This window comes from Eleutherodactylus coqui, chromosome 6, assembly GCF_035609145.1.
Source record: "Eleutherodactylus coqui strain aEleCoq1 chromosome 6, aEleCoq1.hap1, whole genome shotgun sequence".
NCBI lineage: Eukaryota > Metazoa > Chordata > Amphibia > Anura > Eleutherodactylidae > Eleutherodactylus > Eleutherodactylus coqui.
Window position 1 is genome coordinate 37,642,494 of NC_089842.1, and position 22,596 is coordinate 37,665,089.

Consider the following 22,596-nt stretch of genomic DNA (forward strand, 5'->3'; position numbering starts at 1 on the left):
CAATGAGCCTGTGGTTAGTGGAGTTGTGCACAGGGTACGACAACCCAACTAGGTACAAGTCCCATATGATATCATCTGTATTCAGTTCCCTAATCTATTTTACCAATACTACATTGAGATTGCAAATAAGGGAGATGAAAAAATACCTCTGCAGCGCCACCTATTGGATGGCAGCATTTCTTCAAATCAATGTCTAACTCTTTATACAAGTCTTAAAGAGTCAGACATTGATTTGAAGGAATGTTGCCATTCAATAGGTGGCGCTGCAGAGGTTTTGTTTCATCTCCATTATTTGCATATTACCCAGAGGAGCATGCATGGCCTTATAAGTTTCCTCACTCATCATCTAGGGGCTCTCCAAGGACAGATAATATCCCTCCCGACCTACATTGAGATTTGCATCCTGTTTCTCTTTTTTTGCGCAGCATTCTTTGGGTTCCCATATCATATGGTTATGCAAAGTAGGCTTATTGCTGAAAACCTTTACCTTACATATTGCTTTAAAGAGGTTGGTCGGTGTTGGTCTACCCACTGAGATTCCACCAATACTGAGAACAGGGGTCCTATTTCCCTGTCTCCTCCTCACTACAAGCTCACTGCACCCCCCCCCCCCACCATTCCCCCAATGAGGAGAGTGAAGGGAGTGATGGTTGCCACTCCATTCATCTTCAATGGGACTGTTGGAGATAGCCAAGCACTTGTACTTAAATGAATAGAGTGAGCCGCACATGCTCGACAGTCGCTGTGTTCAATCTCCACACCACTGCCAGTTGGTGCAGCAAGTCTGCAGTGAAGAGAAGGAGGTGGAAGGGGGGAGGGATAGGACATGGGACCCCTGTTTTCAGTCCAATAGGACTTTTATCGCCTATCCTATGGATAAGCGATAAAAGTCAATTCTGGAACAACCCCTTTAACCCCTTTCTTTTCATCATCTTGTAAGTTATTTCCCCGAATTCCAGTTTATTATTAATGTCTCCACAACACTATTTCAGGTTGGAATACACAATGGGGCAGATTCACTATTGAAAATTTGTCACCTTTCTGGCCCAAGTTGCAGCAGAAAACTGTCTTACATGCACTGAATCAGAATTATGATATGTTTTAGACACTTTTAGATGCTTTTTTTGTCATATCTGAAAAAGGGGTGTGGCTTCATGGTAAGGGGTGTGTATTTACCGGGAATCGGGGAGTGACATAAATGCAATTTTCCATCAAAATACCCCAATTCTTGGCACAAACTCTATCATTAAGTAAGCCAACTGATAGGTGGTATAAACTTACACTAGGCAGTCAAATGATGTGCCAGATGTATCATCCAGCAGAGTCACCGTGATGAAACTGGCGCATTTTAGGACAGTCCAAGTTTGCACCATCTAGTTATTAGACAGGATCAGTAAATATACAGTAATGTGCTTTATCTTTGGTTTTAACTACTTATGTTATTAGCAAGGATAAGACCAGCAGAGAATTATAAGAAGAGCAAATATGGTGTCTGCCCCTATTGTACAGGGGCTCAAAAAACTTAGTGACCCTCTAGTCCTAGACCAACCAAACCATTTCTCTGACCTGATAGACACTGTGCATTGGTAGTACATTGGTAGTCTAAGACAGTATGTTCTGAATGGCCAGTGAGCAATACTAGCAATCAGAGCAGCATATAGTGCCTTGAGAGTACCGATGCCCTACCAATGCATCAGGTAGTCAAAGAAATGGGGTGGCCATCTTGGTTTGTCAGGAACCTTAACCAATACCTCAGTCTCATTAGGAAAATATGAATTAGTTGAAAGTATTCTCTACGGGGCATGGAGCGTGAGGCATTTACAGCACTTTGTACTTATGGAAGCATGTTTAGCGGTACCTAAATTGCATGCACAGAAAATACATATGATGACCCTATGCAAAAATGCACATTTCCTATCAATTAAAAGTTTTCATGTTCTTAGGTGCGGACATTGAGCTCCTATTAGTTACTCTATAAAGAAAGTCTGGTGTACGATCTGATAGCACTTACTCTGCCCGTCTGCGTTCCCTCTGTCCCCCAGGAATGGAAGAAAGCAGCAGATACTGCTCTGATGGCTCCATTCATGCACTGGAGATATTCACTACTAATCGGTGTTTGATGCAGCCCTAAAAAAAAAGAGCAAAGTTTTCATCCATTGTATGTATTGTATGTTTAAAAAATCCCCAAAATGCAAGGTAATTAAAAATTCATTAAAGATATCTGCTATCTGTTAATTACCTGTACTGATCTGTGCCACTGCATGCACAATGATCACTGCTAACTCCCCGACATGATGCAGACTTGTGGATGGCACAAACAAAATTTTATTTTCTGTATCATAGTAGGAGTCTCCAAGATGCAGATCCTCCTTCATCTGTCCGTAACTCTGAATCCTTGGAATTGTTTGAGCTATGAGAAGCAGCAGAGGATATTGGGAGCAGCTCTGACATACAAGATGGAGGAGAGCGGAGCCAAACCGGAATATAATTAACTGACGGGGTGAGAGTTGGCTCATGTCCATTGGAACAAGATTGCCAATGGTTACCGGCACAGAGCTTGCCTTTATTTCTTTGTCTGAAAAACGAAAAGTTGAGTAGAGGGCAATGAGGCTGCGGCATTACACTTATTTTAGCTAAAAGATAACCTGTATGCAGTGTGCACTTCAGCTCCCCCTAGTGGTGGCTTAAGGCAGACAGCATGCTGATTTTTAATTTATGTCTATGCATCAGATTTGGTTCTCTGCATCAAAAAAGCAAAACTCCAATTGCTATAAAGAACTATTAAGAAATGCATATGTCTAGTAAGAGATACTGAACACATTGAGGAAAAGTCAAAATGGTGCTCAGTGGTTGCAATTGACTATACAGTTCTTAGTAGTTACTGTCAAACTTGACATAGCTAGTCCAGCAGAGAAGAAGAGAACATAATCATAGGTGGACACGGAAGGCAAGCAGAAGGTCAGTGTGATGGTTCAAGATGGATAAAGACCTTTCATGCTGAGGATGTCCATTTTCTCAGAAGGACATGTTTGAAAGAAATAAATGGCCAGTGCAGAGAATAAGCGTATGTTCACACAAAGAAATTCTCATCAAATCCACCAACTTTCCACATCCAAGTGGATGCAACAGTGAAAATTAGCATGATTGCATTAAAATCATGAGAAAAACTAAGTATACCCTCTTTGAATTTCCTTCCCAGATTGATGGACCACAACAATTGCTTCTCTAAGATCATTGCTGATGTTTTTCCTCCTTGGCATTGTGTTAACATGCGCCTGAATGCTCCAGACCAGCAAATTGCCTCTAGAAAATCCTGAACGTGTGAACTCAGCCAAAGCAAACAATAAAGGTGATATGTGTTCCAGTATGTGGATAAGAAAATGATCAAAAGGATTTTGAATGATTTTGCATACAAAAGGAAAGTATATATAAAATATCTTTAGATGTGTTTCACATTGCTAGGGTTATTGGGCATTTTAGTTCTTTTGAATCAACTGACTTAACTTGTATATCCTATAGTGGTCTTCCCCAGGCCTTTCTCCATAGATCTATGGCTTCTATATCTTGTAAGGATGAAGGCCCACCAGCCTGATGTAGCTGTATGCAAGTTAGAATAAATTGCCTTCTATGTGAAGGCTCTATCTGATAAACACCATTGGTTTGACCATAAATGGGCCAGGCACTAGAGTTTAAGGAAACTATTTGCCTTTCCCTCCCCTATGACTGAGGATGGACCTCCTTGTGTTTTTGCACATGTTGTACTAGAAGTTATGCAAATGTTCTTTTTTCAAGGCCTCAATAGGTTCTGCCAATTTGATGGGAAAGAAAAGAATGTCCTCATCGTAGACAAGACTTCACATACTCGATACCTTGAGCCTGTTTCTTAAGGGCTTCTTTGATCTCTTCCAAAGTCTTTGTTATGGGGCTAACAGTGATCAGTCTCTTTAGGTTGTCCTCCCGATGTAAAGCGGTCATAAAGAGCAGCGGTTGTAACTGCAAACCTAGGAGAGAAAAAAATTAAACATTCAGGTCTAAATGAAATCTTACATAAAACTCTTAAATACTCTTATCTATTGGATATCACGTACCTATAGAAGAAAGCATTGGTATGTGGCTGTTCACGAGACCTTCGTATGCATTCTTATTGGCCAAAGTCTAAAACACAGTAACACAATATTCAGAATACAGTGACGGTTTTACTGTAACAGTAACTGAAGATTTGCGCCAGGCCGCATCAACTATGAGGCGAGTTGAGCATCAAAGTAGCGCATGATTTACCCCTCACTGTGAACGTCATCCAAAAAAACAAGGAATTCCAGAAAAGCACTTCTAGTCCCCCTGTCTCCCAGAAAAAATGCAATAAAAAGCGATCAAAAAGCCGTATGTATTCCGAAATGGCACCAATGTAAACTACAGGACATCTTGCAAAAAATGTAACAAGTTTTTCAGTACATTATATGGTAGATTAAATAGTACCCTTAAAAAATACAACTCGTCCCGCAAAAAACGAGCCCTCATACAGAGACGTCGATGGATTAATAAAGGAGGTACGATTTTTTTTAAAAGGAGGGAGGAAAAAAACAAAAATGGGGGGAAAAAAGGGGGGCGTGTCCTTAAGGGGTTAATTACTATGTTCCTATATTTCTTGGTCTGACACGTGGAGTATGCCATGCTGTCCTTCCAGAAACCAAAATAACTCAATGGGACTAATCAGGATGTTACTCAACTGATTCCAAATATCTGTCACTGCAACTATAATAACAGTAGAAGTAGCATGGAGGCAGACGGGTGTGAACGCTCCATTACATTTTTATTTCATCTGCATTCTGAGATAAAAATAGGTGCACTACAGACCTACACCTTTCTTGGAGATAAATGGGGTGGGGTGACACCTAAGCTTTTGCCTTAGGCAGTAGAAAAGTGAGAATTGTCAATGCAATTGGGTTAATTAAGCCCATAATGACTCCCAATACGCCTTTTTACGGTAGTGACTAATGCACCTTAAACCTACACAAATGCCTTTTTACTATGGTGCAGGTTTAACCTGACACATGTGTCTCATGCTGAGAAGACCCAGGGCCCGGCTCCTGCTCTAACAGCCAGGAGAAGAGAAATCTCAGATCCTGTCCATTTGATGCCTTACATGCCACAACTGCCAACTTCTCCTGTCACCCATCGGCACCCAACTATGCTCTTGCGAGGTGCCAATGGGTTGTCATGGGAGCTGGAGGCCTTACAAAAGAACTTACGTCCGCCATGTAACTAAGCCTATCAGACCCTGTCGTAAGCCTAGTACAGTGCATTACATAAGTAATGCAGTGTAATATGCAAGTGATCGAACAATGGAATCTTCAAGTCACCTTGAGTGTCTAAAAAGAGGTGTCAAAAAGTTCAAGAAAGTTTAATTTAAAAAAAATCCATTATAAAAAAATAAACATTTGTTCCCCCAAAAAGCTTATTTTAAATAGAAAAAATCCCCAAAAATTACATAATAAGTATCTTTGGGCATGTAATGACCCAAATAGTTAAAATATTTTGTTATTTACTCTGAAAGGAGTCTAATGCCACATATACATACTTTAGCTACCCTGCAAGTCAATGTCAGATTACCTCCTCTTGAAAGACTCTACTGCCTCCTTCTGTCTGTGAATATTTAAATAGTGAATTAACCCTTTCCAATCCAATTTGTATCCTGGTTTTCCTAGGGGGCTTACTCTTTTTCTGACATTATACAATGGCGCTATATGCTGGCTAAAGCCAGTACTGCATGAGGTGACACATCGGATAGGCTCCGACAGCAGACAGGCTGGCAATATACAGTAAGAGAACCCTGACGGACGTCTTCAAACATCGGAGCTGTACAGCCTTAAATCATTATGTCTTTAGAGGTCAGAGAGTGGATTGGAAAGGGTTAAAATCCAGCAAAACATTTACGTTTCGGGGTAAACCCCCTTCATCAGTCAAGCTGGGAGAAACATTACTCTCGGGATCGCAGAAGTATAGATCCAAAAGTGCTGGTGACACCAGAAGAATCCACTAATGTCACAGCCACGGTGCTCCGGGTGCCACCAGCACTTTGGGTCCATACCTCTGCAGTCCTAAGAGTAATGTATCTCCCAGCTTGACTGATGAAGGGGGTTCACCTCAAAGTGCGTATCTTTTGTTGGATTTACTTCACTAAATAAAAGAGAGGTTGGATATTTCATCCTATTGTCTCACGACTTTCATTGGGGAGTAGCACCAAGGTACCAGCTTTTTTTCCACATAACTAGTTCACCCACCATTGGTGGGTTCACCTGGCTGGTAGCACCTCCACCACCTACTTTCTATAACCCTTCTGTTTGAGTCCTGGTTATATGCCTTCAACACTTCCTTGGGTTTGCTCCGCCCCTTTTCTTTCTCCTATTTATGCCACACAGTGAAAGTTTTTTTTGCTACTTCTACTTCCGAAAAATGGAATAAAAAGCAATCCCTAAAACGGTACCAATGAAAACTACAGGTTGTCCTACAAAAAAACAAGTCTTCATACAGTTGTGTCGATGGATAAATAAAAGCGTTACGCGTCCTGTAAGGTGACGACGGCGGGATTATTTTTACGACGTGTTTTTAGTGGCACATGTACTAACACATAACAAGTGCTGATCCAGAGAAAAACGTCACCAGGTTATTTTTACCGCAGGTGGAGTTGGCTTGAGGCTACAAAAGGTCTCCGGTACTTTGAAGTGAAGTTCTCCTCCGATGACTTTGTTTCTACATAAGCAGTAATCTGCAACATTTATATTCAGAGAAAATGCCGATATCATACTACGTAACCGCGAATTCTAAGAAGTTATTATTATACGTTAAGCCAATTAGCGGGGTATTTATTTGTTGTATTTACATAATACAAATCTAACCTGCTTATCCACAGCTAGGCGAGGAACGGATATACAAGCTAGCAGGCAGAATATGTAACACGGCTGTTCTTCATCATGTTAATGGGAGAAGATGAAATTCACTGTACAGATGGGTGATAAGTAAAGTCTCACCTGGTTTTGCTCTGGGGGTCCGGCTGCTCTGGGGTCATTAGGACCCTTCATGTGGTTGTGTTGCTCTGTCGCTGACATATTCTTCTTTGCAGCTAGTTCAGAGGTAACTTTCACCAGAGTAAGTTTGACAACTTTCATAAGTGTGGCGGCTTCTTGCATGAAGACCCCTGCAATTTATAGTGAATGTTTGCATAAAAAGCGCGTCGAAAACCACGTGTTTTTTTTTGGCGCAGTTTCCCTTGTGGTTTTAACCATGCCATTCGAATACACCATTATAGGGGTTGTACCAAAAACAAGTTTTGTCACCTATCCGCAGAATAAAAGTCTGATTGGTGGAGGTCTCACCACGGATGGTCTCACCACGGATACCCTCACCGATCCCATTTCCCCCTTCCCCCTCAATGTGGGCTCACTGCACCCCTCCGTACGAAGAGATTGAATGGAGCATAGGTGATAAGCCATTTTTGGCATATTCCCCGTTAAGGGGGTACAGATCAGTATTCTATACAACAAGATATCTTGGTAAAGGAAATCTGTCACCAGGTTTATGCTGCCCCATCTGAGTCAATATTGACGTGTTTCGGGGATGCAGACTCTTCTTCAGAAATGACTGCGAAAAGTGAGGAAAAGTGATATGTATAATAATTGAAATAAAGGCAAAAAAGGCAATGTGCAGTTAAATAAACCAGGGAGAGAAGCGTACATGAAAAAAAAACAAAAAAACACATATATACAACATTGTATATATACTAATAACATTACTAGATGCAATATTTTTGATGTATTATATAATTTATTGGTGCTTTTTATATAAGTATTATTCTTTCTTTTATATACGCTCCATACGTTTTACTTTGGACGCTTCCTAATTGGTTTATTTCGGTCACAATAGAAAGCACTTTTTATTACACATCCATTATCTTAACGAGCCACTAATTGACATTCTGTATTTTTCCTCTAGATGAGCAGCTCATGTCTTTATACGCGTCTTTCATCATCCTAATTATTCAACTACTGCTTCTTTAAGTGATATTCTTAATGCAGATTCACTATGTACATCAGGGTCAAGCCCGATGATTTCTATATTTTATATTCTATAATTATATATATATATACACACACATCTTTGCATCTAGCAATGTTATTTGTATGTATGCAATATTGTCAATATGCGTTTTGGCTTTTATGTCTACTGATACTTGCTTTTTATGTACATTTCTCTCCCCTCTCCCCTTATTATTATATCACACCTTACCCATGTTCCATTTTATTTCAGTTATACATATCACTTCTCAAAGCCGTTTCTGAAGAAAGAGTTGCGTCCCCGAAACGTGTTAATATTGGCTGTTTCTAATTGATAATTTAATAAAGAAGACCCAGCTAATCATTCATTGCAACATCCTCTGTTGATTATAAGAGTTGCGCCTCTAAGTCTACAAAATAATTGACTCATTTCTTGCTAATACTATGTGTAGGGAGAAAGCTGTCAATCTGCAGAGAGTGGAACTGTCAGAATATTTAGGACTTTAGAGCATGTACATATCATTAAAGGGACCCCAGAGTGTTCTTACATTAACAGGACTTGGCTTGTGCCACATATTAATGAGCGGTGGGTCCCCTCCCTTCCACCACTGATTGACAGCTTTCTCTCTATTACTATACATAGGGAAAGTGCTGTCTATCAGTGGTGAGTGGAGCCTATAGAACATGAATATTGATGACTCCAGAGCACACGCAGATCATTGAGAATACTCCACAGTGTTCAGACAACTTTGGAAGGACTCCAATGCTTATCGTACACTGTAGCAAGATAAGATGAGATTGCAGGGAGCCTGGCGGGTGCCATGGCAGCTGAGGGCCTTCTAAAAAGGCCCCAGGGCTGTCTTGGCAGAGTATCTATCAAGCCATGCCTATGGGTTGGCTTGATAGACTGCCTGCCCGATAGCAGTATGATGTACTGCAGGAGCGATCAAAGCACTAGAAGTTGTTATTAAAAATAAGAGCAATAAAGTTTTACTAATTGTAAAAAAAAATAGTAATAAAAATTCACAAAAAAAACCCCTTTGCTATATTTACAAAAAAAAAAAAGAATCTAAATAATGAAACAAAAATACATATTTGGTATAGCTGCGTCCATAAAAGTCCGATTTATCAAAGTAATGCATTTTTTACCCCGCACGGTGAATGTCGTCCCAAAAAAAAAAAAAAAGAACGCCAGAAAAGCACTTTTTTTGGTCACCCTGTTTTCAGGAACAAATGCAATAAAAATCAATCAAAAAGGCGTATGTATTCCAAAATGGTACCAACACAAACTACAGGATGCCCCCCAAAAAATGAACCCTTGCGCAACTACGTCGACAGAGAAATAAAAAGTTATGATGCGCAGAAGATGGCAGAAAATTATTTTAAATAATTAAATGTCTTTGAAAAAAAAAAATTAGTACAGCCCAAAAAAAAAAAAACATACAAGTTTGGTATCGCAGTAATCATACCGACCCATAGAATAAAGTCATCATGTCATTTTTGTTGCAGTTTGTGCGCCGTAGTAACAAGACGCAACGAAAAATGGCGGAATGTCGTTTTTATTTTTCCATTTTACTCCACTTAGAATTTTTAAAAACTTTTTCAGTACATTATATGGTACAGTAAATAGAACCATTGAAAAATACAACTCGTCCCGGAAAAAAACGAGCCCTCATACAGCGACGTCGATGGATAAATAAAGGAGTTACGATTTTTAAAGAGGATGATGGAAAAAACAGAAATGAAAAAAAAGGGCCATGTCATTTTAAAACCTCTAAAAAGTGTCCGGTCCTTAAAGGGTTAAAGGCATTCTCCAGGAAAATACATATTCTCAGCATATGTCATCAATGGTTGATCGGCCGGGGTCCGCCGCTCAGACTTCAGTTGACTGGGTGCCCGTTGTCAGCGTTGCAATACACAGGGGTTAGAGTGGAATCTACTGCTGAGGCCCCTGTGTTATAGCTGGTGCTTCTACCTACAGGCTGGGGTCTCATTAAAATCAATGGGAACTGCGCCTGCAGTTACAAGCATTGGGTACTCCACGGGGGTAGGAGATGCAGATTCTGCTCCAACCTCTGCGTATTGCGGGGCTAACGGCAGACGCCCAATCAGATGGGGTACCGAATGGCAGACCCTAGGTGATCGACCATTGATGAGCTATGCTAAGGATAATAGGGCATCAATAGTATTAAGGTGCAAAATAGGCACGTCACTAAGGGGTTAATGCTTATATGCTTTAGGGCGAGCACCCACTGGCGTTTTTTTACCTGCGTTTTGCGTTTTGCGTTTTTTCTGCACAGGCATAGAGATAACATGTGTTCCTGTCCACTGGCGTTTTTTTTGCGTTGCGTTTGCGTTTTTAACATAGGAACTGTCAGTTGCATATGTGTCCTTATTTTTCTCCTAATGCACCCATGAATGTCAATGGAAATTAACGGAAAAGCCGCGAAAACGCCGCGAAAAACGCGCGGAAAAATCGCGGGAAACGCGGCGAAAACGCAATCGCCAGTGGGTGCTCGCCCTTATACCTTACAGGAGACACATGAGGCAGAAATATATACAGAGTGGCCTAACCACCTATAGATTATATAGGGCTCAGTGGCAGTGCTAGGTATAATATAAGTATGGCCAAAATAAAGTGCAGTGCAGGCTATAATACAATATAGTGGGTTCTGCAGGCAGGATCCATGTTATACTATACTTTTATAGATTATTTCATTTATGTCTGGAAATTTGAACCTGAGGCAGAGCAAGTCTCATATGAACAAGTTCAAATCCTGCGGTTCTTCCTAAGGTAGCAGGCAGTTGTGGCTACTGGAGCTTTGCTGGCTGCTGCTGGGCCTAACTAGTGCTCATTGGATCAAAGTGGGGGTTTGGCGCCATCATGCCCGCTCCACTGAGAGCATGTTGAAGCTTCCAGGCTGGTAGATCGTAGTGCGATCAGCACGGCCCGTAGGCAAGACCAACGCACCGCTGAACAGACAGTGGAGGCCCCTGAAAGATAGCAAGGTGCCACCTCTAAGTGCCGTGCCATTGGCGGTGCCAATCAGATTTTAAACCAGTTCAGCTGGCTACGCCTTCTCTTTTCAGTGCAATGTAGTCTGGATGGCATGCTTGACAGCATAGGCGGCTGGTGCTGCGGGTCATTATACATTGGACCGGCTGCTTGTAGTTACTTGTCACTGATGGCGGCCAGCACAAAGTGCATTCGGCCCACCGGAAAATTTCCTGGTACAATACCTCCTCACTGTGGGCTTATTACACCCCCCGCAGTGCAGAGGAGATGTGAATGGAGTTATGGCTGAGCATGCATAGTGCCACTCCATTCAGTTCAATAGCGTTGACGGAAAATGCCAAGCGCTTTAGACTTGCCTATTTCCATTAGCCCAACTGAAATAAATGGAGCAGCGGCTACACATGTGCAACCAGCATTCCATTCAATCTATGGGTGAGAGAAAGGAACCCGCAGTGATGAGAAAAGGAGGAGACAATGCCCCAATTCACAGGATTGATGGTGAGACCCCCAACGATCAGACTTTTATCACCTATCTTGGTACAACCCCTTTCATCCCAGCCTTATTGATTGGCCGCACCAATACGTAAAGCAGATGCTTATACTATTCTGGTTTTCATGCCATGGCCGATAATACAAGTGCCTCACCTTGGATCTGGTCGGCATTATACCCTTGGTTCATGCTCAAGGATGAGCTCTGACTCTGCTGAGATGTCATTGTGGCTCTTGTACTTTCCTCCTCGCCCTCCAGAGGAATTGTCCTCCACTCAACACATTTATTGGTCCCCAGTTCTAGGCTCTGTAACATTTCCTGCAACAGATTCCAAGGTGAGAGAGACTTCATCAGCTACTTTGAACTCTATAATCTAAATTCATGGGCTCTAAGTAGTTGATCTGCTGAGTTCAAGGATGTAAGTTTTAGACTTGCCTTCCCTGACGCTCAATCAGTATTAGCTATCAGATCTGCTGCTGAACGCTTCCAATGGACTACATGATGTGGTCATAGAATGAGGGGACTACATAGTGCGCCTATGTAGTCCATGGAATACATTGTAGTGTTGGGTTTGAAATTTGACATTAGGGGAACTTTAGGGATGGCAAGTATAAAACTAACAGGGGGTGGACAAAAATATGGAAACACCGTACGAAATGTATGCCTTAAATTACATGGGATTATAACTCATATTTCAATAAGACCTGTAGAGACTGATTTTAAGTGGCGGTAATATGACACAGATGCTACCGGGCAGAAGTGAACATCTACCCGAGCAACAAGGTTCCATTGGTCACAGATTTGAGCCACTCAGCTGCGGTTACCAGCGAGCTCCAAAAACCACTCAGAGCAGGGCAAGAGGTAAAGTTAAAACAAATTTGGTGGAAAAGCTCTCAGCCAAAGAGGGGTAAAAGGGCAGCTCAGTGCTTAAAACCCCATGCATTTTAATGGGTTTTCCATATTTTTGCCCACCCCTTGTACATCCCCAGACTTAGCATATCACCTACTATGAGCCCATAAGTTTAGCTTATAGAGCTGAAAGTAGCTGACGTAATGCAACATGTACAGCTATAATTCACTGGAAAGAGCTGCCCAATTCTTGTGTAAACATAAATCTACATGTATACATAATCTAAACAGGAACGAGGACCTGGGAGGGTTGAAGAACAACTTAAATTAAACCTATGACCTAACCAAAGCCATTAACAGATTAAAGGCTTGGGAACCCTGGGATGACCTTGGGCTCACCTTGAGCACCTGTATCCTATGTATAAAGGCCTTATAGAAGGAGAGCGTTTCATTTCTGTGTCTTCCCAGCTGAGACGTTAAGTGGAGATTTTGATCTTCAAGTTTGTCAAACAAAGTCCGTACATTGAAATCCTCCAAGACGCGTCCTGAGCTCCTTTGATCTGAAAACAAATTTACAACAATGGTTCTGTGGCCACCACAAATGTGTCATGTATGGATGGAGTGTATTACTAGTGCTTATTATCTGGTTATATAGTGCAAGAGCTTGCATATTAAAGTGACCCTCAGATCCTGAACAAATCAAGATGGCCGCCCCAATCTTCTGACTACCAGATGGTAGTACATCAGTAGTCTAAGACACTTCATGCTACTCTGAGTGGTCATGTGAATAACAGTGGACAATCAAAGCAGCATGTAGTATCTTAGGCTACCGATGTATGATGTATAACTTACTCTCCAAGCCAAGCCCGGAGTTATAAGGTGTTGATAGGCAGAGTCCAGAGAGCTTCCCTAGGGGCTGAGGCCTAGGGAGGCCCATTTCTTGGAAAAGTCCAGAATTGTCAGGACTGGCTGGCATAAAGGGGATGTAAGAAGCCAAGACCACACAATACTTTAATAGCTTCACATGGAAGCCTTGTCACTTGCCACTTTGGGAGTTGCAAGACTGTTGGTTGCCCAGGATTGGTGCTAGTCGAACAGGCTCTCGCTAAGCTACATAGTCTCCACTGCCATCGGCAGGGCCTTAGATAGGTACTTAATGCTCAAGGTACAGCTTCAGGGAGGCAACAGCGTACTGGCAGACTGGCACATAGCACCAACGGTGTCCGCTCCAATGGCATGAGGTGACCATTCACTTGTCTCGCTCTCTACATAGACCTCTAGCTATGTCACCACACCTGGGTTTTTGTGCATCATCAACTTTTATATAGGCCAACCCATGAACTTTACACGAGAGCCTGCTCTCCTTCTACCTTACTAGTGCAACTATGATCCTGCCGCGAAGAAAAATAGGGCACAAGAATGCCAAACATACAGTAATAATGTAAAAAAACTCAGCATGACATAGATCCAGGTACCATGGAAGCCCCAACATAGATGTACAACCATTGCACAGAATGCATCAGGTAGTCTTGGGTTGTCCGTTGCTGAAGGGTCGCTTTAAGTCTCATTTCGAAGATTTCTTTTTAGGGACTTTTGTGCCTTATATGTGAATTAATCGAAGTCACTTATATATATAGTATAGGAGTTCTACAGAAAAAGCACAGTGACCAGCTAAGGAGAGGCAGCACACAATTAACGCAGACAACACTTATGTACCTAATCCATAGGAGATTTCTTTCTTCCCAATATCTAGTATCTCTCCAGAGCCATGGCAGCCGACAGCTTCATAAAACTGGAGACTGAATAAGAGACAACAGATTTCAGAGAGGGCCATAGGAGGTGGGGGGCATTAAGATAAAGTATGGTAGAAGGTCACATGTAATAGTACTATAGATTACATAATTTACAGTATATAAGGCCTATGATATACAGGATATATGAAATTCACATGCTATAATGTATATAAGGAGGTCATGTCCAATATACTTCATGTATGGAGGTCACATAGTATGATACACTGTCATGCCAAAAGTCATGGGATAGCAGTATGTAAATGGATTATGAAATGGTGTTATCTCAGGTGAAGCATTGGAATGCCCATACCTGTATAATTTGTGAGATGCTATCTTGTGAGTGAGGTTGAACACTAGCCAGCATGTTCATGGCAAGACGTTAGAACAAGGACAGACAGATGGGACAATCCATTTCCGAAGTTGTGTGGACAGTTAACATTTCTCGATCCACAGTGTCATGTTTGTACCAGGAATACATCATAGAAGGCATTACCACCAACAGTGGCCGCTCACTGGTCTGCTGGTCCACCTAAGCAAGTACTTGACTGATGTCTGCTGCATTTCACTATTTGGTGACCATTTGAGGCCTTCATTGACTTCATAAACCTCCACAATGATGGGATATTTCAGCGGGATAATGCACCGTGCCATCAGGCCCAAATTGTCCAGAACTGCTTTGAGGAGAATGATGGAGAGTTCCAATGCATGGTGTGATGTGCACGTTTGCCCGGTATGAGCCTAATCAAGCATTTATGGGATTGTGGTGGCCAAGATCCTGCACCTACAAATACAATGGAGCTGTGGGTGGCTATCCAGATGGCATGCCTCAACATCCCTCCAGACGTCTTCCATCCACTTGAAGAATCAATGCAACATTGAGTTGCTGTCCTTCACTGGGCTAAAGGGGGTCCTATATGATATTATTTCCAGTCCCATGACTTTTGGCATGTCAATGTATATCAGGTCTGAATATATGCAGTTTATCAAGTATATCAGTTTATTCTGTACATGACATCAACACGTTTATCACCAGTACAACCTGTCTTTTGTAAGCACATATTCTGGTGGGATATAGGGTTCTCCAAGACTTCTCCACCTGGGCTTCCAGCTTTTCAGAGGGCTGGGAGTGAAGAGCGAGGGTCGCAACACCAAGGTCAAGACCAGCAGAGTGACCATTATTATGAAGAGCAGCAGCAGAATACCTAAATCACGTACATTATTATTACTACAGCTAAAAGTGAAGGTAAAATAGTGAAGATAGCAGTAAAAGGGCAAAATACTGAAACACTTGCTCCAATAATTGCACTAAACCCAAGGTATGAATGGATTACGCAATGAGTTACCAAGGATAGCTGCCCAGTTTGGTGCCAAGTTGAGTTTGTGCTGGGTGACTATACCCTGCTTGACCAGCTGATAAGGAGATGATGGCTGGATACGAGAGGCTGCTGGGTCACAATACACATTGCTATCTTTCACCGTCACAAAAAGGAATCGATCCTTAATCCCGTTGTCCAAGAACACGTAGGTGCCAGGATCTGTGAACACATGGGCAAATCTACAACATAGATGATACGTAATCAGGCTTCTGTGATTCGGATGAAAGTTATTGAACTGAGGTTACACTGTGACTACCTGGAAACATTGATATGGGTCTCTCGAATGAGATGGTCAAGTCTCCTGAAGGCCCCAAAATCCCAGTGCGGGTTGGTGTTAAACAAGTGGTCTTTCTGATACAGTGGGTAATGGCTGGACATCCGATCTGTAATATGCAGGTGGGTCATACATTATTTTTATGCTTTACAGATCATATATGACATAGACAGATCATACTGTACATGAGACAGAGAGCTCAAATATGGAGAGACAGATCATACACAGACATGCCAAAGTCCTTAGGATATTGTTTATGGAGGGACGTTACCTGAGGTGAAGACTTGGGAAGACCAACACCCGTATAAGTTGTGGGGTGTTATCTTGTGAGTGAGGTTGACCACTGGTCATCATACTCATGGCAAGATGATGTGAATTAATCGGAGTTGGGTGGGCTATCAAGACTCAACATCCCACCAGATGTCGTCCAGCCACTTGTGGAATCGATGCAACACAAAGTTAATGAGCAGCATGCAGGGAGTCAGAAAGGTTCCTTCACATCATACAAAAAAGATACAACTTTATTACCCCCACATAGAAGAAAGCCCTATAACGTTGCATCTTCTTATGATGTGAAGGAACCTTTTTGACTCCCTGCATGATGTCCATTAACTTTGTGTTGCATCATTGCTGTGGGTTTTTTAAGCTGGAACCCTTTATTTGAGCGTGCAATTGGATGTTGCTTCCCAGATACTGGTGTTTGGAGGTGCTGCTGACAATATTGATACTTGTGGAATTGATGTCATGTCCAGTTGATGAACTTCGTCTGGTTAGAGGGGGATTTACATGACATTAGTTCCTGTCCCATGACTTTTGGCACATGAGTATATATGAGACAGGCAGATGGACAGACAGAATCACATATAAGTACATGTCCTGATGTTCTACTGAATATGTGCAAGCAGGGTGATGTAATTTTCCCCATTTACTTTGAAAAAAGGTAAGTGTACTTGGAACAAGCGGTAAAACGCAGCATGAGAAGACAACATGAAAAGATCTGTACATTGTGTGCAGTAACAATCTAAGAGCAGAAATGACATTTAATAGTCACAGATAGTGCAGAAAAACTTTGAGAATCATTTCCAAGAACAAAACAAACGTGAGTCTGAAAGGGATATACATACGTAATCAGCCCTTTAGTACTTCATTGCATGTATTTAGAGAACAGCGGGTGGTCTGTTCTCTAAATACATCGCTATTCTCCAGTGGGACAGCGGCTGTTAACAGCTGTTAAAGAATGTTATCAGCGCTGCCTGCAGAGAACACAGCGTGAGGTCTGTCTTATCTTATCATCCTGAGGGACGAGGATTTCATGCGGACCTGAAGTCAGCGATGGACGAAAAGTGCACGGTAAGTGCGCGATGGGCGCACATTTACACACACCACGATTATTGCTCAAAAGATGGCTTTTGAGAGAATTTTGAGTGATAATTATTGTGTGTAAAAGGGTCTTTAGGGACTGATCCATTAAATGTACACTCTCCTACGAAAAGTAATTGGACACCTTAGTAAGAATCAGAAGTACCATTTGTTCCTGTATATTAATACTTAGTGGGGCTCCTTTGGCGCTAATGACATCAGATTCTTTCCGTGGCATTTCAACTAACGTCTGATACAGTTCAGCTGGTATCTCTGTCCGTTCATCCTGCAAACGTCTGGCAGGTTCTCACAAAGAAGATCGGCACTTTTCATATTTTCTGACCCAAAGTTCCAGTTGTCCCATGGATGTTCAGGTCAGGACTCTATGCAGGTCAATCCAATGGTGGGACATCTGTATCCTCAAACCAATGTAAAACAATGTTGGATCTGTGACATGGCACGTTGTCTTGTTGGAAGTATGGCCAACCATTCCTGGAGTATTGTCACATTGGCTATAATGTCAAGGTACACCTCCGTATTCATGGTTCTTTCACTACAACCAACGGACCGAGACCATGCCACGTAAAATATCAACAGACCATAACTAACCTCCATCGTACTTAACTGTTGGCACAACACACTCCTGCAAGAGGCATTCCCCAGGCGTCCTCCACACCCAGGTACATAACACCTTTTTTGAAGATGGAGTACCACGATTCGTCACTCCATAGAACGTTCTTCCATTGAACAACTGTCCAACGACGCACTATTGTAGGTGAGCCGATGTATTGCACTTCGTGATGGATGGCTTGTGTGCAGTGGTAAAACCCATATATCCAATAGTGAGCAGTTCCCGTCACAAACTAGAGATGACCCCTCCTCCAAGGGTCTGTCTTATGTAGCATGGTTTAGGACACGTTACATGCTAGTAGGACATGATCCATTCTACTGATGGGGGTGTCCTAATGCTTTTGATAGGACAGTGTATACGTCATCTACTTTTCATGACGTAGCTGGTAAATGAATGGCATTACTGCTTTAAGGCTCAGTCAGACGGGTGTTTTTTGCTGCTCATTTTACTTGCGTTCGCGATCCACATCAATTAGAACCAATGCTTTTCAATGGCAGCGGTCAGATGCCCAATTTTTACCTTAAAACACAAAAAAACGTGGCATTCCACATTTTTTGGATGTGCAACCCCTAGATGCTGTCACATCCAGAGGTTTCACCTTGTGGTCAAAGGGGCTGGCGGCAGCAGCGGCGTCCCCATTGACATATAGAGAAAAGAACGCGATCCTCTGCGACAGCTGTGGCCGAGGACTTCTTCATCTCCGAGGGGAGTCCCCTCCTCACTGAACAGCATTGTCACAGTGTCCAGTGACAAGGGCACTCCCCGCAGAAATGAAGAAATCCTCTGTCACAGCTGTGGCAAAGGACCGCAATGCTATCCCTGTGACCAATCAGAGGCAGCCCTCAGCTGTCATTCAATATAATTCATAATTCTAGGCACACATTTGGTTAGTCGGGAAGGAATTTTTCCCCCAAAAGGGCTATTTGGCTTCTGCTCTTGGAGTTTTTTGCCTTCCTCTGGATCAACACAGGAGTATAAACAGGCTGGACTAGATGGACATTGTCTTCATTCGGCCTTACGAACTATGTTACTATGTTACATTTTAATGGTGTTGGTGAATATGTTCCTGCGGCAATGTTTAATCATCATGGATAAAGCCTACTTGTAACTTACGATTCAAGTGAAATCTATTTGTGATCTGGTCACATTACCATTTGGTGATATGCTCAGCTGAAATAGTACGACGTCACCCTCTTTGAGGCACAGGATGGGATTGGGTATTCTGGGTAAAGAGGCCAGGCCCGTTGATGATTGGACTTGATCTCCAGCTCGTGATTTCCTGGGTGTTGGCACTGACCATGAGTCTCCTAATACAATAATTAATTCATTTTCAGATACAGGACACTGCAACTTATGACAAACTGCTACTAGGATTGCACTTTATACATGATAGTTTGCTCCTACCCGTCAGGAACACCTCGATGACTTGTGTGCTGGAAAGAATGACCCCAAATACACCACTAGGACCGAACAATACAAGGTGGACCTGTTCGCTGCTCCATACGTGATGATCAGGGCCCAGGACGTTCAGGACCTCCTAAATGAGACAGGAAGGTAAAACTTTAGTTCTAGTTGCACTTATGGTAGGGAGGAGGCTGCACTGCTGTTGGGGCCCATTCACACTTGCACTAGGGCCCCGTTGCAGCTTTCCATCTCGGTTCTGTTTTTGGAACAGAGAAACTGAGTTAAAACAAAAAAAATAAAAAAAAGGCTTAGTTTTTTTTCCCATTGATTTCAATAGATTTTCAAAAAATGGAAAGCGATTGAAGGGATACTTTTTGTCAGTACACTGCAAACAAAACAATAGATGACCTTAGAGGGAGGGGAAGGAAAGAGAAGGAAAGCCCTGGGAAGAGGAGGGGAAGGGAGAGGCGCAAGAAGCCAGAAGAAGAGGAGTGTGAGGGCTCAGTCACACGCGCGTTTTTTTGTCCGATTTGCAGATGCGCTTGCGATCTGCAAATATATATATATACCCAATGGTTAGCAATGGGATCGGTCACATGGCCGTTTTTTATGCGGATGTGCCGAAAATTATATGACACAACGATTCGCAGAAAGCATGTAACTGCATTCTGCACAAATCGTTGTTCTTGTATATGCGCTCAATGGGGCGGGCGGCAGCAGCGCCGACGCCATTGAGAACATATACTAAAGATCGTTCTCCTCTGCCACCGCTGTAACAGCTGTGGTAGATAAGAACGATGTTCTCCCATTGAATTCAATGGAGCTGGCAATACAGCCGGCTCCATTGAAAGCAATGGGCTGCCGGCGAGCGCGGGATGAATTTTCGGGGATGAAAACCATCCTAAAAAGTGTAAAAAATAAAAAAATATATACTCACCTTTTTGCAGCTGCCGGAGATCAGCCGTGTCCAGCCGGCTCTTCTCCTGAACTGCTTTCTGTAGTATTCAGCAGGCGGGGATTTAAAATTCCCGCCTGCTGAATGGGCTGCCTATGATTGGTCACAGCCCTCAGCCAATCAGAGGCAGCTTTCGCTCATGTATTGATGAATGGGTGAGTGAGTGCTGCCTCTGATTGGCTGAGCACTGTGACCAATCAGAGGCAGCTCTCAGCTATCATTTAATAGCTGAGAGCTGCCTCTGATTGGTCACAGTGCTCAGCCAATCGGAGGCAGCACTCACTCACCCATTCATGAATTTATAGGAACAAAAGGATCGGGTTGTTTACGTCTTTATTCCAATTTTCTACCCCAAAAAGAAAAACAGATGGATTTCCCCAACAGAGCCATTAAGCAGATTTGAAAAGGGCCTTATTGGCCTTTAACAAAGATTTACTCTGAATACCATCAGGCCACTCTTCTATAAAAGGGCGCCCCCTGACTACATACTGTAGCTTTAAGATCTAGAGTTCTAACCCATGTGAAAAATGTTTCCAAGTGTTGCAAATGTAATTCATGAGTATACATACACCATTTATATAATTGAATAGCTAAGTAGATGCTGTGCATGTAACACTAGTAACAATCTGCGAAATAAAACAGTTATCTACTTATTTCCATTGGTCATAATGGATAGTGCTGTAGACGTCTGCAAGGATGAATCTTTACACACTTTTACTATGTTGCTCTTTCAAGGATGAGTTAACCTTGAGCCAGCTACCTGAACCAAGCGGGCATTGAACCCGCAATCTTCAGGTCGTGAGCGAGAGCTTAGGACTGCAATTCGGCTGCCTTAACACTCTGCACTACATGAGGCTCCTAAATATAATAACCCTACAGCCTATTTAAAACTTCTTATAACAACCCCGACTCCAATCAGTATTCTCTGGCATACGATAAGGCTACCCCTTTTCCTGGTCCTTTTTGCCCTTGCCATCATTAGAGCTTCTGCCCATAGCCTTAAAGGGGTTGTCCTGCGCCGAAACAGGTTTTTTTTCTTTTTCAATAGGCCCCCCGTTCGGCGCGAGACAAACACAAGGGATGGGTTAAAAAAAAAAAAAACAGTTTAGTACTTACCCGAATCCCCGCTCTGCGGCGACTTCTTTCTTACCTTAGCAAGATGGCCGCCGGGATCTTCACCCACAATGCACCGCGGGTCTTCTCCCATGGTGCACCGTGGGCTCTGTGCGGTCCATTGCCGATTCCAGCCTCCTGATTGGCTGGAATCGGCACACGTGATGGGGCGGAGCTACGAGGACCAGCTCTCCGGCACGAGCGGCCCCATTCACCAGGGAGAAGACCGGACTGCGCAAGCGCATCTAATCGGGCGATTAGACGCTGAAATTAGACGGCACCATGGAGACGGGGACGCCAGCGCAGGGAAGGTAAGTGAATAACTTCTGTATGGCTCATAATTAATGCACAATGTACATTACAAAGTGCATTAATAGGGCCATACAGAAGTGTATACCCCAATTTTTTTTCGCGGGACAACCCCTTTAAGATGTCATCCATATATCTATGGTGTTTCCACTGATCATACAGAATACAATAAATACAATGTAAGCTTCTTCACAGATTACTTCAATTTTAGCTTTATTAACCCCTTACTTCCCTCCTAAATCTCATAGACCTGCTCGATTAGTGTGCAGTAACGTCCGGCCTACAGGCCAACCCTAATAAATCAGACATTTTATTCTGGAATAATCTCCAACACACCCAAAATTAATTAAGATATTTATGTATCCAGGGATAAATCTCATTAAATCCCTTGAATTAGTGCTTAATGAAATTATATTCCACTCCTCTTCCAAGTGGCCAAAGATATGATCTCATGGGACATCCCTGGAATTTACTGGGTGGAGCAGGTTAATACTGTGAAAGTGGTTACTCTTCCAGGACTTCTCTATTACTTTTGTACATATGCTGGGGGCAGAGACCCCAGGAGAACAGGAAATACCATGTATCTCCACGAACAAGGGGGAGGCTCACCTGTCCTTAATTAGCATAAATATTATATAGCAGCTACATTAGCCCAAGTGGTAGCCTAGCACAGTATAGTAGATCCACCTCTGTGGGTGGCCTCTGAGTCATAGTTGTTGGAACGGGCCTCACTTCAGGCCTTTTTCTAGTACCCAGAAATCGCTATAGCCTCATATATACCCTGTTTCCCTGAAAATAAGACATACCCTGAAAATAAGACATAGCATGATTTTCCAAAATTTTTAAGGATGCAAAATGATTTTTCAGGCTTTTTGAGGATGCTTGAAATGTAAGCCCTACTCAAAAATTAGGCCCTGCTAACAGTTAATTAAAAAAGTCAATTTAAATAGTGTCCAGGCAGCTATACATGTAAAAA

General features: G+C 42.5%; 1 protein-coding gene across 1 annotated transcript in view; it reads right to left on the reverse strand.

Moving 5' to 3' along the window:
• LOC136632041 (uncharacterized) overlaps nucleotides 1-22,596 on the reverse strand; it is an 83,401-nt gene that overhangs the window by 20,052 nt on the left and 40,753 nt on the right. Inside the window, exons 8-20 of the mRNA XM_066606608.1 lie at nucleotides 19,244-19,376; nucleotides 18,991-19,146; nucleotides 15,832-15,958; nucleotides 15,543-15,754; nucleotides 15,239-15,401; nucleotides 14,123-14,205; nucleotides 12,806-12,966; nucleotides 11,713-11,875; nucleotides 7,029-7,195; nucleotides 4,089-4,155; nucleotides 3,870-4,001; nucleotides 2,240-2,575; nucleotides 2,012-2,127 (exon numbers count right to left, since the gene is read on the reverse strand). Of these exons, the coding sequence (XP_066462705.1) occupies nucleotides 2,012-2,127; nucleotides 2,240-2,575; nucleotides 3,870-4,001; nucleotides 4,089-4,155; nucleotides 7,029-7,195; nucleotides 11,713-11,875; nucleotides 12,806-12,966; nucleotides 14,123-14,205; nucleotides 15,239-15,401; nucleotides 15,543-15,754; nucleotides 15,832-15,958; nucleotides 18,991-19,146; nucleotides 19,244-19,376 (2,016 nt within the window). The remainder of the gene's footprint in view (nucleotides 1-2,011; nucleotides 2,128-2,239; nucleotides 2,576-3,869; nucleotides 4,002-4,088; nucleotides 4,156-7,028; nucleotides 7,196-11,712; nucleotides 11,876-12,805; nucleotides 12,967-14,122; nucleotides 14,206-15,238; nucleotides 15,402-15,542; nucleotides 15,755-15,831; nucleotides 15,959-18,990; nucleotides 19,147-19,243; nucleotides 19,377-22,596) is intronic.